We start from the raw sequence: 18929 nt of genomic DNA, 5'->3' as shown, positions 1-18929 counted from the left end.
AATATTTAATTTAGAATTATTAATAGTTGAAAAAAAGTTAAAAATAGAAGTTAGATAATTATACATTTAAAAATCATTGTCACGCATTTAAAAGTAATTATAATTTAATTTATAATTATTAGTTAAAAATTTATTATAATTTTAAAATAAAGTTAATACTTTAATATATTTCTAAGTATAAAATATAAAAAAAATTATAATAATTATAATCATATATATTAAAAGATGTAAAATCCAATGCCAAGTTAGACCTCCTATTAATTAAAATCCAATATTATTACATACTTGAAATGTATAAAATGTGAATTTTAATATATACATATAATATTTATAATTTACTGGTTGATAAAGGGTAATTTATCAATAAAAGCCCTTTTTTTCAAAATTTACCGAAATGGACCAACTATTTAATTATTTACCGGAATGGTCCATTTTTCGCGAAATCGCGTCCACGTCAGCGCGATGTCAGGGTACGCGCCAGGAAATCACGTCCACGTCAGCGTGACTTGCTGATGTGGACAGAAATCGCGCCCTAGAGGACGCGATTTGCTGACGTGGCATGAATAGTTTATGTTTTTTAGCTTGAAAAACTTTGAAAGGCCATAACTTTTGGCTCGGTTGTCCTATTGAGATGATTTTTTTTTTATTTCGAATAAATTTTTGAGATCTACGCGCTAACAAACTGCTTAGAGATGAATAGGGACTAATTTTTAAAGTATAATTTGTTAGTTACGAGTATAGGGACTAAAGTGTAATTATTTCAAAATTAGCATGAAATTTTTGTATTTAAGAATATTTGAATGTTATGGAAGTATGAAATTGAATTTGAATTGAAAAATGAAGCTTATATTTGAAAATATGACTATTTAGGTTTTAGGGACTAAATTGAATAAAATGGAAAATTTTAGGGAACTTCTCAAAAATGGAATGAGCTGACTTATACCTATAACAGGATGATATAAGACAATTTTGTAAAAAAATATCCGGTGTTTACTTCAAATAAATAAGGAAAATAATGATTTGAATGTTTCAAAATTCAATTTTAAACCGAAAAAATCAAAATTTAGGGGCAAAAAAGGATCTTTTTCGATAAAAACTGCGGCAAACCGCCTTATATCTCGAAAAGTTATTCGAAATAAAAAAATCGTCTCAATCGGACAACCGAGCCAAAAGTTATGGCCTTTCAAAGTTTTCCAAGCTTAAAAACATAAACTGTTCATCCACGTCAGCAAATCGCGTCCTCGTAGGCGCGATTTGTGTCCACGTAAGCAAATCACGCTGACGTGGACGCGATGTCCTGACACGTACTCTGACGTCGCGCTGACGTGGACGCGATTTCGCGGAAAATGGTTCATTCCGGTAAATAATAAAAAAATCGGCCCATTTCGGTAAATTTTGAAAAAAAACGGCTTTTATTAGTAATTTGCCCGTTGATAAACATCTATTGTTCTACCAAAAAAAAATTAAAAACATGAATATCAAATAAATCATTATGAGCGGAAAATATTTATTTTAACCATTTATTTATTTTATTTTATTTTACCATTTTAGTCTAAAAAGTTTTGATAAATATCTCATTATCTTTTTTCTTAAATAAAAAAATATTACATCATTTATCCTAAATAGTTTATAAATAAATTAATAAAATAAGAAGATAGGTACTTTTAGATATATTTTAAGAAATTGAAAATTTAATTTTAATCTCAGATCAATTAGAAAACGATCAAATGGCTCACACTTTCCCTATAAATAATGGTCAATTTCTTTATTATTTTCATAAACTCTTTAGAATTTATGAAAGAGTGCTTATAGTTTAGAGGTATTTATATGTTATTGATATATAATAATATATATTATATGAAAGAGAGAAAAATTAATCTTTCTATTGGTTCGAAAATAATATGGAACTTTTACAGTACTAAGATTGTAAAGTTTGCAATATGGTACTAAAATTTTTCAAGTACTAAGGTTTTTCAACTAATACAATATTAAAATTTTGCAAATGAATGGTGATTCCAATAGTCATTAAGTGGATGTTCATAAAAATTAAAATAAGTTTGATGTACTTTAAGACTCTAATAGTCATTAGAAGTAGAATATTATATCATGTATACTTCATATGTCTATAAATATAACTTTTGAGAAACTTTGTAAAATCTCTATTGATCAATAAAAATTTGTTGATTAGAACCAAATCTGGTTCGGTTGATTAGAACCAATGAGTTCCTTAGTATGGGACAAAATGATTGTGAATGGGTAGATCGTACACGGTTAAGGGCCGTGTAGGAAGGGTTATAAATACCCGAGAAAAGACTTCTTGGGAGACTTATTTTCCAATCTGATTTGTTTATCTTCTTCAACTTCTTCCTTAGTAGCTCTTATAGGAGAAGGATACGAGAAAGCTTTGCATGGAGAAATGATTGGGAGGTTTAAGTTGAAAAGGTAAAGAAACCGGTAAACTAGTAAAGTCTAAGCCCTTTGGTATATGTAAGATTTAGGAAACAAAGTTAGGAGTTTTCAAAACCATTTTAAGGGTTTTGCATGTTTATGAAATTTGAGGTTTATAGTGGAAACACCGGGTTCAGCCTATGATTTGGTTGTCATGCTTAGTTGCAAGGAGAATGGAAGCTTTGGCATTGGGAAAAGCTAAGTTGACGAGGCTAAAAAGCATCAGGTTAGTTTAATATGCGTGAATAAGAGAAATCAAGAAAGGGCTTAGAAGAAGTTAGGAATGAGAACATGGGTGATTTTATTAGATACTGCAATACAACATTGTTGTATGCACTAGTGATGAGCGAAGCTCTAGGGCCTTGTGGAGGAAACACTGCGATGTTCGAGCATTAATGTATAGGATGGTGAAATGGAGGAATGGGATGAATAAATAGGATGGATGAATAGGAAAGATCATGGCTAGGCCATGGAACTGACCGGAGTCTATATGTCTAAACTGAGTAAGACCATAGCTGAAAGACATTGTTGACAATATAATGAGTAAGATCATAGTTGAAAGACATTGTGGCATCGTAAATAGTTTGACAGGACGTTACACATGAGATAGTTTGACGGCACGTTAAATAGGAGATAGTCCGACATGATGTTAAACATAGGGTAGTTCGACGGGACAGTAAATATGAGGATTAGAGAGGTAAGACCATAGTGTTGCTAGGACAATCGATGGAGTCTGCTAAGACAAATAATGTGTAATCATATGGCGTAAGACCATGGTTCGACTATGGTAGCACAATATGGTTCATTTGGATAACAACACAGGGGAACAATCAAAATAGTAATCATGGGACAACCCACAGACAAGGAAAAAAGGGTTGAAAGGAAAATAGAAATACAAACCAGTGACAAACGAGCAGCACGTTGAAAAAATCCGCCAGAGAATGGGAACTTAGTGAGAATGAGAAAGGACTAAGAGAATAGTAGTCATGTAGCCCAGAAGGGCATAAAGATTTTAATAAGTAGTCATGGAAGTTTAAGTACCAGTGGTACCTAACATTCAGGTGAACGAGAATTGGTTTAACAAAGGATCATGAATGAGGGTCAGTAGTAAAGGATATTTCGAGAGCGCTAAGAGAAATTACACAAATTAGTAGCATAATATGAGTACGTCAGTTAGCCCTTGAGGAAGAGGAGGGTTAGAACCCATCAATGAAGAAGAATACACAGAATGATGGACTTGTTTGTCAATACTATTCCTCTCTAAAGGGGAATAACTAGTGTAAAGGTACTAGCTAAACAACAAGTTCGGTAAGGAAACAATATGAAAGAGAATTAGGGAACCCAAACGGATACTCAACGATAGTGACTAAGTATTGTAGGCCATAGTGATCCGTAATAGAAGATGATGCTATGCTTAAGAGTAAGATAAAATGATTAAGGAAGACTACAAGGAAGTAGTCTTGCCGCTATTTAAGCTAAGCAGGATTTAATCCGCCAAGGTGGCGTGGGATTTTGTTGTTCATACCGACAGAAAGAAGGTGAACAAGTCATACGAGGTTAAGATAAGGACCTTTAAGAGAGTAAGTTGGAAGGTCGCCTTAATAAGGTATACTATTGTGAAAAAGAAAACCACAATGGGAATAAAGTGAAAGAAAGACTTTAAAAAAAAAGAATGATAGAATCCAAAGAGATGGAGGGACAATTAGAGAATCTGTCAAGGTTGGGCGATGGTGGGTGACATGGTCGGACAATCAGCGTTTGTTGTTACAACATTTATATGAATCACTATATAGTGAAGTTTATATTAAAATATTTGAAGGGTTTAAAATGTTGAACGCATATAGAAATTCTTGGAAATTATTTAATATATGAATTAAATTGATTTGAATATATATGGTAAATTCAACTCAATAAGTAATGGTTGAAGGGAAATTATAAGATGATCTAACTTACACATGTATAGCAGGATCATGATCAAAGTTTATTTTAATTATTGTTGAAACTCTTAAAGAGATCAAAATATATTTCTCCAAAATTCTTCCCCACTCATGACTTCCAAAAGAATATCAAACATGTTTAAGTGATTATTTGAAAAGTTAGTATTCAAGATTGAAATACGTAGAATATGGGATATTATATGATATTTTCATGAGGGGGAGTAAATACGCGCTATACTCTTTTTTCCCTTAATTGAGGTTTTATCTCATTAGGTTTTCCTTATAAGATTTTTAATGAGGCAATATGTTATGCATATTATATACAAGTGCACTCTTCTTCCTTCGCTAATAATTTTTTTCCCGCAAGGTTTTAACGAGACACATTATTTACCAATGGACATCCAAAGAGGAGTGTTGTGAATATTTTATCATTAAGTGGATGTCCATCAAGATCAAGATAAGTTTGATGCACTTTAAGACTCTAATAGTCATTAGAAATAGAGTTTTATATCATGTTTACTTCTTATGTTTATAAATATAGACTTTGGAGAAACTTTGTAAACATCCCTATTGATCAATAAAAATCTGTTCTCTTTTGCTCGTCTATTTCTTATTCTCTTTTACTCTTTCGCTTTCTTGTTTTTTACTCTTTTTATTATTTATTTCATAACACAAATAAATACAAATATGATAATTTGATGTTTTTCAATTTTAAATTAAAACTTCATGTTAAATCTCTAATATTTTAATTATTTAAAATAATATATTAACTTCCCATAATTAAAAGTGTTTAAATAAAACAGTTAAACATATTAAATAATATATTAATTTTCCTATAATTAATATACTGTGAGTATTTGATACACTAATAGTGCACTTTTTTTAATCCACAAGTAGCTTCAAAAAATTGCCATGTGTTTCTATTTTTAAATATATATATACTTTTAATATTTTACTATACTCTTATTTTTATAGAACACTTGTCAACTCTCTGACCCTGCTTGTGGAGTCTAAAAACTCTACTAACATTGTACTAAATAATTCCTCATTAATATATTATTTAAATCATTAATATCTTAAAAAGATAAAGTTCAAATAAAATCAACCTTTAGTAATTTAATCAATTTAATTGTCTTAAATTTGAAATTTAGAAGGATAAAAATATTAAGATAATTAATATTTTGTATTTTTTAAAATTTAATTATTTTATCCATTTAACTATTTTTAAATTTTGGATAATATATAATCAAGATTTAAAAATGTAAAAAAAAATTATGTTAACAATCTTTTAAAAATTATAATAATTTGTTTTTAAATATTAAAATTTGATAATGTATTTTAAAAATTAACAAAAACCGGTAACAATTAATTGATAATTCAATGTAAATTAAAAATTAATTAAAAATCATGGGAAATAATAGTATATAATGGAAAATCAATATAAATTTAAATTATTTTAAAAAATCTATATTGTAAATGAAAGATAAAAAAAACAAAATTATCTACTAAAATTTATCAATTATTTTAAAATTTTCAATACTCATTAATTTAAAATTTAGTATGATAATAAAATATTATATAAAAAACAGTCATTAAATAAAGTTATAAACCTATCATTTTTGTTAGTTTAAGTTTTAAATTTTAAAATTAAGATAAAGTATATCATTCATGAAATCTAAAGCTACTTATCCTCTCTATATATTGAAGTTTTAGAATAATTTTCACTTATTCTAGATTTTTTTTATTAGATCTTAATTTATTATATTCTTCATCATGCTTATAGGGTTTTTTTAAAATGTCAACTTAATATATATTTTAATATTTATGATTTCAAAATTAAATTTTACAAAAACATATGTTTTTAAATAAAATTACACATTTATTTTAAATAAATTTATTCTTTATATTTTACATTTATTAAATGGCACAACTTTTATATATCTATTATTTTTAATTACACACCGTTTTAATTTATTCTTTATCCAATTCATTTGTATCAATTTATGAATAGCTCATAATTCTATAAAATGACTATTAATAGATTTACCGGCCAAAATTATTTCCACCAAGAGGGCATTATCAGATTCAAGCTCAACCTGTTGATAACCCTTATCCCAAACTAGTCGTAGCCCTTCTAACATTGACCTCGCTTCAATCCTGAACACTCCATTTTTCCCTAATATCATCAAATAACCATATAACTAATTACCATCAGTATCTTTAATGACTCTCCCAATTGCAACCAAATAAGAACTAAGTGAAACTGCACCATCTGCATTGAGTTTAACCCATCTCCACGATAATTGATCATTTCCCACATCCAGTGAAGGTGGCAACACCAAAGCTATTTGCATCACAATTGGATTCAGCAGGAAACTTCTAAGACGGATCCAATCCGAATTGCCAATCTTATCGAATTAATCACAAACTCGCAAAGTGTCATCTGGTTTCTCGGATCCCACATAGAAATTCCGTAAAGACCCACCTGATAAATCCAATTATCGTTCCAAAAATTCATCAATGATCCATCCCCAGTAATCCAATAAACATTTTTCACCACATCCTGTCAAACCCGCGTTAAAGACTTCCATATATAGTAAGAACAATTACTTCTAGCAATAGAATTCAGTAACACCTCATGAATCTTATACTTACTCCTCACAATCTTAACCCATAAATCATTAGTCTTGGTTAACAGAAGGAAACCAAGTTTCAAAGCGAATAACTTGTTCTGAATAGCTAAACTTTTTATACCAAAACCCCCAACCTCAACCAGACGACAACAATCATCCCATTTTAAAAGGGTCGACTTCCTATCATCAGAAAAGAATCCCCCAAAAAAATTGCGGGCTAGCTTTTCAATCTCACCACACACAATTACAGGAATTCGAACTATAGACATAAAATAACTAAGAATAGATAGCAACACGAACTTAGCTAACGTAATTATGTTTGTTAGTGATAGTTTCTTTGCCTCCCACCCATTAAGTCAACTACTGACCTTATTTACCAAAAAATCTAAAGTGTCAACTTTGACTATCTTATGAATAATCGGAAGTCCAAGGTACATCCCCAAATCATCTACTCTTCCATATCCCACATTCCTACATATATTTGAAGCAATAGTTTCCAAAACATTAGACAAGAAAAAAAAGTTAAGATTTGTTCTTATTCACTTTTTTGTCTCGAGAAGTGACAGAAGGTATTCAGGATATCATTTACCACTTTAGCTTGCTTTGGATCCACTTCAACAAATAACATAAGATCATTAGAAAAAAAATAAATGTGATAAAGTTGGACCTCCCTTAGACAGAACCAAAGGTTTCCACCTATTGTTACTGATTCATCAATTAAGCGCCCTAGTCTATCCATACATAATGCAAATAAGTAAGGAGATAAGGGATCTCCTTGTCGTAACCCTAGAAGGCCTAAATTCATCCATGACCGCACCATTCTAGAAGACTTGGAACGTAGCCGACGACAAACAATTCATAATTACCGTGATCAACATGGGTGGCATCCCTACTTCTAATAGTGTATCCCTCAAGAAATCCTAACGAATTCTATCATATGCCTTATTGAGATCAATTTTTAAAATCATCCCCGACTTTCTGCATTTAAAATTCCTCAAAGAATGTACCACCTCCAAAGCAATAACAATATTATCTAAAATGCTTCTACCTATCACAAAACTAGCTTGATTTTGTTTAGTAAGCTTGACATTAACGGTCGCAATATTTTAACAATTGACTTGGTGATAATCTTGTATAAGACCTTACAAAGACTAATCGGGCATAATTGAGTGATACTTTCCCAACTATCAACCTTAGAGATTAGAACAAGTAGAGTTTTATTAATCCTGTAGTCCACTAGACAACCCCCAAACACTTGTCGCACCATCGAACAAATAGAAGGACCAACAGTAACCCACTGAGCTTGACAAAACTTTGCATGAAAATCATCAAGTCTTGGAGCCTTTAGCAAAGCCATACCAAAGACAACATTACGGACCTCTAAATATAACATCTCCATCTCAAGACCACCTTTCTCCACTAATGATAAATCCTAGAAGTGACCTCTACAAGGCAGAAACCCGTCAATTGAATAGTCCAAGGCAAATAGACTCTTATAAAAATCCACATGCTGTTTTATAATTACAAGATCCTTACAATTAATTTAATTAATTTTATCTTCCATGTCAAACAAAACTCATAATATTTTATTCATTTCTTTACCCAAATGAAGAACAAGTAATTAATCCAATTAATTTAATTAATTGTAAGTTTTTTTTCCTTTACTTTTAGCTTAGAATGGAATATTTTAGATTATATGATCAAAAGAAATTTAAATTTCGTAGGCCATTTTTAAATATGATTTATTTGGGTTGATTTCATTAATGATAATTGGGAAACATAAAATAAAAATTTAGAATTTAGAGTGAAATTAAATTAATTAATTTCAATATTATAGTAGTAAATTGGTTGACATTATCGATGGATAAAAAAATTGCAAGGTTTAATTTATTTTGATGTTTTGAAATTTAAAATTTTAATATTGAAAAAAGAATTTTAGAATTTTCGGCAATAGGATAAACAAGTACAATTTGACAATTTTTGTGTATTATTTTAGTTTCTATCTCTTTTTCACTTTAATCCTTAATGTTGTTTTTAACCCAATCAATACTTAAAAAAAGACATTTTTTGAGTAACCAAAATGAAAATGACCTAAAAGTTAAGTGACCAAAATAAAAATATAAACATAATGCGGTGTGTGCAATTAATTGTTGTCGGAGATTTATTACTTGAATGACTTTAACAAAAACACCTTAAAAATTAGATGATGAAATTACAATGACGCACTAAATAAACAATATTAACGGAAGCAAATAAAAAATCAAAGTTTAACTTTGACCGTCTTTTTTTGTTTTTTGTTTTTCTTGCTTTGTCTGAGTTTATGTTTTTTGAGACTATTGGGAATGGCTGGCTCCCATGGCTCAGGATTCTCGAGTTTATTTCTTCCCTTCCCCTTATTTCAATAAAGCTAGTTAATTATTCAAAAAAATTAAGTTTAAAATGATATAAAGCCCAGAGAATATAATATTACACGCTAGATAAAAAGTTATATGTTTTGATGGTTTTTTATAAAAGAATTAATCTAGCTATCTTAATTTTTATTGTAAAGCACATGTGATGTAATCATGAACTAGAACTACACAATGAAATGTAGCTCTCATGTAGAATCTACCACCGCTATCCCAGGATTTAAATCTCAAGTTCTTGCAACACAAAGAAATAATTAATATGAAGATTTTTTACTTTTTATGAAAAAGAAAAAGGCAACAATGAAAACAAAATCATCATCACCATGTTCATTGTAAAATGTAAAGCCTCCTACTACGCCAACAACAAATTCCATGGCAATTATGTTCAATTGCTACCAACAACAACTTTGCATGCACTCTAACATGAGGAAAAGAAAACCAAATGTTTATATTTGAGGGAAGGCTGAATGCTTATGATGTTTTGCTTCAAAAATGTTTGCCTTGAGATGATATAAGCCCTCTTCCTAAATACTATGCTTCCAACAATGTTTGGATTTCATTTCCAGCAAGGACGCCAAACATCCATCTTCAACTTACCATAAAACATTAATCCACCAATACAAACTCATTAGAATCATCACTGTTGGAACCTGATGTGAGGGTACAGTCCCAGAATATGCTCTGGCTGGAAGTCATGCCTTGTCAAGATTCCGACAATTGGAGGTCTCTGCATTTAGCATATATAAAATCGATTAGTTCATACAAAATTTCCTGCATTTAGTACACACAAAAATATTGAGCGCGAGAGACTTACCCCCTGACTCTTTGGTACAACACACATGTGGCGAAGACCAAGTTCACGGAAGAGAACTGCAGCTTTGGCGAGTGACATGGTCTCAACAACGGTGTATGGTGATGTATTGGCAATAGGATGGAGATCAACATACATGTCCCACTCCTCCTCTTGAATGTCTAGGTCCTCTAGTTTGAGTCCCTTTCCTGACCCAGCCTTGGCAAAGTCTAGTTCAGAAATTTTACTTAAAACCTTGTTGCCCGCAAGTACCATGTCCTTTGAAAAAGCCTTTCCCTTAAGCAAAACAAGCAACTTAGATCTTAGAACAAGGCCGCACAATTCAGGTGCATCTGAAAATGGTGGTTCATCAATCACAGGGAACCCATTATGTCCTGTATTTTTCAATGCATGTAGAATGTTTCCCACCTTTTCAACACCAGAAAAGGTGATCAAAGGACCAGTAACAACATCCCGAGCTATTAAATGTTTCATGTAAGGTTCTGGATGAGCCTCCATGTACGGCAATCCTTTTAGTTTTACTATTTGGTCGTACACACCCTTGTTGAACATATCACCCATGGTTTTTGAGATAAGGAGAACCAACATTACAAGGGGAAGCATCAATAAATCATTAGTGAGCTCAAGCAGTATAACACATAGGGAAACTGTCATTCTCATAGTGCCACCAAGAAATGAAGCTGCACCAAGGAGAGAAAAGAGTCCAACATCAAGTTCAGAGATTGGTTCAAATAGTCTACCAACAAGGCGGCCATAGCAAGATCCAGCCAATATGACAGGGATGAAGAGCCCAGAGGGGATAGCTATGCCATAAGTGATAATGCCAAGGCAGTAAACAGCAACAAAGAAGATAAAAAGAGAGGAGATATGAAATTCTTTCACTGTATTGGTACTCAATAGGTTGCGAATAGCATCATCATTAGTGTTTAGAAACAGTGAAGCCAGGTCATTGTAATGACCAGGTGGACACTGGAAGCTCTTGTAGTTGCCAGATACATCAGTGTTGGGGCAACTTGTAGATGCATCGGCGGGGCAGGGGATGCATGTAGCCAACCACGGCAAGCCGTAAGAACAGATTGATGTTAACAGGGAGATCATAATAACAAGTAAGATCTTAACAGCAGCTCCTCTTCTGCAGAAACAGAACCATTAGGCTGTAGGACTTTTCATCAAATGAAAACAAGTGATAATTCACAAGCAAAGATTATTGACGGGGTCATGTTAATAACGTTAACAAAATTAATGAACTACTTGAATACTCCAAGATCTATGATTGAATGTGTTACATACTCATTGATGATGCTGTAGGTGCGAAGGACCTTATCCACAAGATAGTTATATAGGCTTCCAAGGATTCCTCCAATGACCCCTAGAAGTATCACAGCCAGTATATCTGGAGTGCTATATACAACTTTGGCAGCACTGATATCATACATAATCAGTCCTCCTTGCCCAAACAACCCACAAGTTCCAGTAGAGCACAATTGTATGAAACCTCTCAAAACTATAGCAACTACAGCTGTTGTGAAAAAGGTTCTCCAAAGAAGAGCACTCCTCCACCTGTAGAAAAACAACGGAAGAAATACATATCACTAAAGAATATACGTGTAATATCCATTCCAAAATGCACTCTTTTGAAGCATCAACAAATCCTGATGAAATCATATATTCAAGCACCATTTAGGTCATGATTATTGTTCACACATGCTCCAGTTTGCACCTGCATATCAGACTTCCAAACAGTTCTCCAAATGATCACAATATCATGCTTTTTGACCTTGTTTAGTAGAAGACGGTGTTTTGAGACTTGCCATTGAACAAGTAAAAATAAAAAAAAGGTTACGGCCTCAATAGCCTGAGATAGGGGGTTACCATGAAGCTGCCTCTTCAAGAGCAAAGAGGACACCACCAACAGGAGCACGAAAGGCAGCAGCCACACCAGCAGCAGCTCCACAGGTTATTAAGTCTCTCCTGTCACGATCATTTTTGAAATATCTAAGCCATCTCCAAGTCAAATGGTATTTACGGGAACCTCCTTGCCCAATCAAAGAAGCTATGCAAGAACCTGTGTGAACCATAGGCCCTTCTTTGCCAACAACAAATCCAGCAGCCACCCCAAAAATTGAACCAAAAATCTGCCAGATATAAACATAAGAAAATTAAAAGTATATTCGCAACCGGAGAAAACAGGTTTAATCATCAGTCAAAGCATCGAAGGTTGCCTGCTGTCCCAGTATTGTTTTGTATGTAATGAGATATGCATAAAGGGTAAACCAGTATATCAGGAGCACAAATAGGTAATAAATGACAGGTGAAAGAAATCTTCTTAAATATTGGCTTACAATACCAATGACATTCACCTTTACAAACAGAGTACTTGGAGCCAATATGGAATAAGCATCCACACCGTTCAGGTACGCTTTCACTTCGGGAATACCAGAACCCGCCGCTGCTGGAGCAATAAAAGCACAAAGAGCTGCAGCTGATGTTGCCAGACCTAAATTACAGCCAGCATATGCTGCAAAAGCCTTGTAATATCTGCACTGAATCAGTAACATGTCCAAATTATCATACGGAACTGTCAAGTAAATCCAATTAAACATCTAACCCACATTAGAATTGATAGTAAAATGATAATAGTATGATTTCAATTCAGTAACATAAGCAGAACATAGCATGAATAAAATTAAGGCATTGAGAAATTAAAATGTTTCAGGCAATAGAATAGCTGGCTTACTTGTGCTTCAGCATGAGTTCTGTGGTGAGCAGCAGCTTGAATCCAGCAATATTCTCAACTGCTATATTGTTAAAGATGCCAACTAAGCCAGTGCTTAGCCCTATAATAAGTGCAAAGGCCCACTTAAGCAGAATATACTGAAATATTTGAACTGTCCTCCTTGACCGCCAATCCTCATTCACTAATTCATTTTCTGGAACCCTGTCATACACAAAAAAAAAGGGGGGAATTTGGGTATACTTAGAGAAATTAAATGAAGAAACGCAGGGGAAAGGCTTGCTTACTCATAATCAAGGCTCTCAACGGGGCAAACATTAGCACCCACAATAGCGATCTGGGATGTGGTGTTCACTCTCTTAATCAAAAGAGGTTTACTGTAAATCCTCTCCATAACTTCGCTTTCAAAATCATCAATCTCTAGTCTCTCTTCAAAGTCCATCATACTACTATCAAGCTTCTGCATGATAACTTTTGCTTTCTTTTATCAACCTGCATTCCAATCCAATCCAATCATGATATTGGTAAAATTAAATTCAAAAAGTGTTCAACCAAATGCAATTGAGAAAACCAGAATCAGCAAAGCAAGCCAACTCTTGTCCACAAATTTGGCATAACTTACAATTTAAATAAAAAGCAGCAAATTTCTTCAGTGAATCCTTGATTCAATTGGTGGTTTGCATGCAAAAAAGAGAGAATGATCTGCCCAAAATCAAAGCAAAATATAAGAATCAGAGTTCCCTTACCAAAGAAAAAGGTGGAAAGACTTATGTCAGCAAAATTTTCTGTATGGTCAAAAAGAAATACAATATAGGATTCAGTTATTGTTAGCGTGTAATTGAAATTTTAGATATCTTTTGTTTTCTAAGAAGTCACGATAATTCACTTCAATGTATTTGAATTTATGTAAAACAATACTTATATCAATCCAATTAAAATTCAATTCACGATTTTTATATATTTTTTAATAAATATATTTATTATATAATCATAGTAGTTTGCCAGTATTAGATAAAAAAGATATTTAAATATTTGAAAGTAACATTTTTTTTAATTTTTAATAACAATATCAATATGTTTCTAAAGATATTAGTATAAAAAAATTGACAAGACATAAATAATTGTCTTTTATTAGTGACGTGAACGCATGCGAAAGGAGTGAGCTCTTCTAGGGAAAAAGAATAATCATCTAATGATTGAAGGGATATCGACTCAAAAAGATAAAAAGAGAAGACATTCAACTCTTGGACTGTGTGAAGAAGTGGAAGAGGCAGAATTACAAAAATGGAACTTAAAAGTCAAAACATATAATTATTTTGATTTTGTGTACCTTAATACTATTACTTTCCATTACTTTTGACTACTAACACCATTCCATACCACGTCATTTTGTCTTTTCTTTTCATGTTTCATTTACTTCTCAGCCATAAATTCTTCCAAATAATTATGCCGTTAACAAGCAGAGGCGAAACAGCCCCGCATCCTAAAATAAACAAAATTATATATCAATTTTTTAAAATTTTAAATTAATAATGATAAAATTATACTTTGACTCTATCTAAAAATATAAAAATTTAATTTAATATTTTTAAAATTTATAAAAATATAATTTATTAAAATGATAAAAAAAATTTTCTGATTTCACCCCTGTTAACAAGTAAGAATACTCAACAACAAATATTAGACATGATACACTGATTTCATGTATTATAAGCAACACAAAAACTTGGCTTAGTGATGTTGTGTAATATGAAAATTTAGATTCGATAACCAATATTCAATAAAAATAAATTATTAATGCAATTTGGGGTTGAACTTGGTAATAGTTCCTACATTAATGTTTAAATTCTTTTTTTATCTCAAGTTTATTTTTTATTTTGGTAATTGTTCCCTTCTAACGTTGAGGCTTAAAATTTTTTAATGAAATATAAGGACTAACTTGAATAAAATAAAGTTTAAGTCTCAATGTGTGAATAATTGTCAAGCTCAAGGGCTAACTTAAATAAAAAAATTTAGACCTAATGCAGGAAAAATTATTAAATTAAAAAATTAACTTAAACAAAAAAAATCAAATCCCAATTTAAGAATACTTGTCAAATTCAAACCCCAAATAGTGCATTAACCCAAAAATAAAAATCCATTCTTGTAAAGATTGATTTTAACACTATAATGTTGTGTATTTTTCATTTGTGGTATGGTGTTAGTTAAATAAAATAATGAAAAGGTTTTCAAAAATAAACTGGAAATGAAAATACAAAAAAGATCTTACCAAATCTGGTTTGGAAAATAAATTGAAAAAAGCCTTGACCCTAAGAAATTTCAAATTTTCTTTTCCTTTGTCGACGAGCATAAAAGGTTGCCTTGATCGTTGGCAGCAGCCTCCCTCAAGCTCTGCTTCTTTTGGGGAGGGGGTGGCGGAGGCTGGGGGCGTTTTTAATTAATTATTAATGGCGGTAGACCAAGAGTCTGATAATTTGTTATCCACCGCCTGTATCTGTAATTTTCTCAAATGAAAAGTGGGTCCTCGACGGCCAGCCGACTCGCCGAGTCTCGTTTATGCTCAATGTCAAATTTAACTTTTGAAAACTTAAGTAGTATTGATTTCTATTTTATAGTTGAAGAAATTAGAACACCCCAACACTAATCTAAAATTAGTTAAAAGAGTTAAATATGGAAATCAAATTATTTTGATTCTCAATTTTTAATTATTTACTTTATTAATCAAGTGTCTATCCAAAAGTTAAGTTCGTACACACATATTTTAGGTTAAATTTGACTCTCTATTCTTTATACGTTATCCATTTTTTCGTTGTTTATTTATAAAATCAACCATCATCATCTATTTTTACTATATTTAAGTGTTTGTGTTACTCTTTAATTGGGTCAATTTAATTGAGCATTTATCAAAAATTATTTCTTTTGTAAAATAATAAATATTATTATAGTGATACTTTAGTTTTTTAAAATAATGTGAAATCTAGAAAATTAGATTTGAATCCAAAATGTTTAACATTTCAAGTAAATTTCATTTAATTGTCAAATAATTTTTATTATAAAAAAATTTATAAATATACTTGTTCCACTCATTAATTTAATGGAAATTATAATATCAAATTATATTTTCATATTTCTAAATTTTTTCCATTTACTTTACTGTTTTATTAAATTAAAAAAAAGTAATTGAGAGAAGTCAATCTGTTGCTGATGTTGATATATATGATTGGTAGAAATATAAAAAATAATAATTTTATTTTTTGAGAATTGAATTAATGAAAACATTAAAAAAAGGTTAGTTGAAAATGAAACGTCAAAAGAAAACAACAGTATCTTGGAACTGACAATTTGTATTATTTATTTTCAGGTATTTGTACGACTTAGGTGCGTTAATTAGTTTGCGTTTACATGCAACTGACAAGTGCTGAGTCAGACATTGTCTTTTTTTCTTCCACGGCTAATTTATAGATATATGCTGCAATTTTTTTTTTTGAGAATTTTTTTTTAATTTATTGATTTATGTTATTTTTGGAGAATGAAAGGAAAATGCGTCCTACAGGGCGCGCTTTTACTGATACAATGCGTTTTTCTTTCAATGATAATTTTTCTAACTGCTATAAAAGGTCCAACAACCATAATTTTTCCTATATAAACCCTCTAAACTTTATTCTTTTCAACTCAATTTAAATCCTCAATTCTTAATCCACAATTTTTAATTTTCAGTTATTTTTTTAAATATTTCTTTGAATCTTATTCTTTCCGATTTTATTTTATTCCTTATAAATTGTAAAATGGAAAATCAGCTTATTCATTTGGATCACAAACATATTTTCGGCGTTCAATTACAAATGGTAAGGAAATATAATTAAATTATTTTATTTTAAATATTTAATTATTATGTTGTCATCATTATTATTTTTTTATATTTATCTACTCAAGCTGAAGATCGAATTTTGGAGACGTACATAAATAATTTAAGCGAAGGTGCTTCAGATGTCATTTATGGACACTTGCGAGATGTAGGATTTCTATACGTGGCTTGCATGCTCGGGGGGGGGGACTAAATTGGATCCCACACTTATTAGTACTTTGGTCGAAAGATGGAAACTGGAAACACACACATTCCCTCTTTCTTACGGTGAGTGTACAATTGCACTCGAGGACGGTAGTTTACAACTCGACCAACCGGTCGATGGGGAAGTCGTTACGGGGTCAGTGGTAAGTGTTGATTGGAGTGCAACATGCGAGAAACTACTAGGGAATGTGTCAAACAAGTTTAAGGGTAACTAGATCGAGATGAGATGGTTAGAGGACAACTTCAAAACTTTGGAGGCTTCCACGAGTGACGTTGAAAAAACATAATTTGCGCACGCATTCATCTTGAGGTTGATCAAGGGTCTATTCATGTCAGATAAATTTTAAAGTCTGATACATTTAAGGTGGCTACTACTACTAGCCGACTTGAAAGAAATGAGACAACTTAGTTAAGGATTAGCGGTGCTGGCGACATTATACTAAAAAATGTGTCGAGCGAAACTAGAAAAAATTAAAATCGGAGGTTGCATGATAGAATCCTAGATGACTTACAAAACCTAAGAAATTTCAAGTTTGGTAGACATTTGTATCACTAAATTTCCAAATGTCCCAAGTTCCCTTTTATGGTAGATCACTAAGGCGGATTCATTAGTTGGTTACTCTGTCGAGAATTCTATCAAGAAAATGCCTTATAGGCATACCCAGATCTCACGTAAGGTAGACTAACATCTCACCACTTAATCAATGCAAAATTCCCTTTATAGATTTTCCAGATAACACGCCACAAAGGCTTTCCACAATATTAGCCACAAAGGTTTTTCCAGAGAATTCACCACAAAGGTTTTTCCACAAGATTAGTCATAAAGGCTTCCTAGATATCACGCCACAAAGGCTTTTCTAGAGAATTCTCGAGTTTACAGTCTCGAAGGACCAACACAATAGATGTCATGGTCTTACACCGTCTCGCCATCTTGGCGTATTACTAAATGATGCCATTGGGCCTCACCTATATGGTCTTACACATGTCGTATTTTCCTGCAATGTCGAGCCGTAACCTACCAATCCGGTTTGCAATAAAATTGCTCTACCGAAGGCATCACAAATAAAGTTTCATTTTCACAGTGATTTGTCTGTACGGTCAGCAGTATACTTGCCCTCTTGGAAGCTACACAACGGATCTCTTTCTCACATTTTTACATAACCCAGATTTGTCAAGTACTAGAACCATATAACAGGAAAATATTAGATAGTGACTACACAGACACCAGCAACATCTTATACCATACAACATCATATCATGTCGTACATTGTTCACCTCATTTACGTATTTGTAGATACCTCTCAGAAAACACACATGCACATAATTACATGACATGCATGAGTCAGGTTTAGAGACTCACCAGATACCTACCTTAACCTTAGTTAGAGCTTCCATTTCAAATGTTCATCCCAAACCTGCAGAAGCAAAAATTTTAAAAAATTATAAGATTTCCATTAGAATCCCCATTACATACATTTTACTAACATTTCAATTACATGCGACCTTTAAGTAGGGCCTTCCTGCAATACATTTTCCCTTCTATAATTGTTACGTGCAAAGCTGTAAGACTTACCAGAAGGCTAAATCATCTACTCAGTAAATGAGATCTTAGTTCAATCTTAACAAAGAAGAAGAAGAGAATGTTGAGGTTAGAAAGGAGAACATGAAAATTACGTAGATAGAAAAACAATATAAAATGTCCCATTCCATAATATACTTTTGGTCCCCCTAATTTCCCTTCTAAATCCAAGGTAGGTAAAATAAAATATGGTGAACATTTAACTTACTGTTGACCAATCATGGGGAAGGTCAAATTAATCTAATTGACCCTTGTTACGAAATGGCCAGCTATGCTACTTGTGATGATTTGTTTAATTGACTTGTTTTAG

The 18929-nt window shown here is 31.9% G+C and overlaps 1 protein-coding gene across 2 annotated transcripts; it reads right to left on the bottom strand.

Annotated features, from left to right (window-relative positions):
• Positions 1-9677: 9677 nt before the first annotated feature.
• Positions 9678-15540, bottom strand: LOC107930813 (chloride channel protein CLC-c). 2 transcript variants are annotated; one of them, XM_041108091.1, is made up of 10 exons: positions 15241-15540; positions 14302-14454; positions 13594-13673; positions 13259-13463; positions 12975-13175; positions 12598-12775; positions 12110-12372; positions 11528-11797; positions 10241-11369; positions 9678-10153 (listed from the first exon to the last, which is right to left on the bottom strand). In XM_041108091.1, exons 4-10 carry the CDS (start codon positions 13435-13437, stop codon positions 10064-10066), a joined length of 2310 nt encoding a protein of 769 aa, XP_040964025.1. In that variant the 5' UTR covers positions 13438-13463; positions 13594-13673; positions 14302-14454; positions 15241-15540; the 3' UTR covers positions 9678-10063. The 2 variants fall into 2 exon arrangements, with proteins under 2 accessions (XP_040964025.1, XP_016718048.2); XM_016862559.2 differs by lacking the exon at positions 14302-14454.
• Positions 15541-18929: the final 3389 nt, after the last annotated feature.

The sequence above is a fragment of the Gossypium hirsutum genome, chromosome D12 (assembly GCF_007990345.1).
Source record: "Gossypium hirsutum isolate 1008001.06 chromosome D12, Gossypium_hirsutum_v2.1, whole genome shotgun sequence".
In the NCBI taxonomy this organism is placed as follows: domain Eukaryota; kingdom Viridiplantae; phylum Streptophyta; class Magnoliopsida; order Malvales; family Malvaceae; genus Gossypium; species Gossypium hirsutum.
The sequence above is the reverse complement of the archived record's forward strand: the minus strand, read 5'-3'. Positions and strand labels throughout refer to the sequence as shown.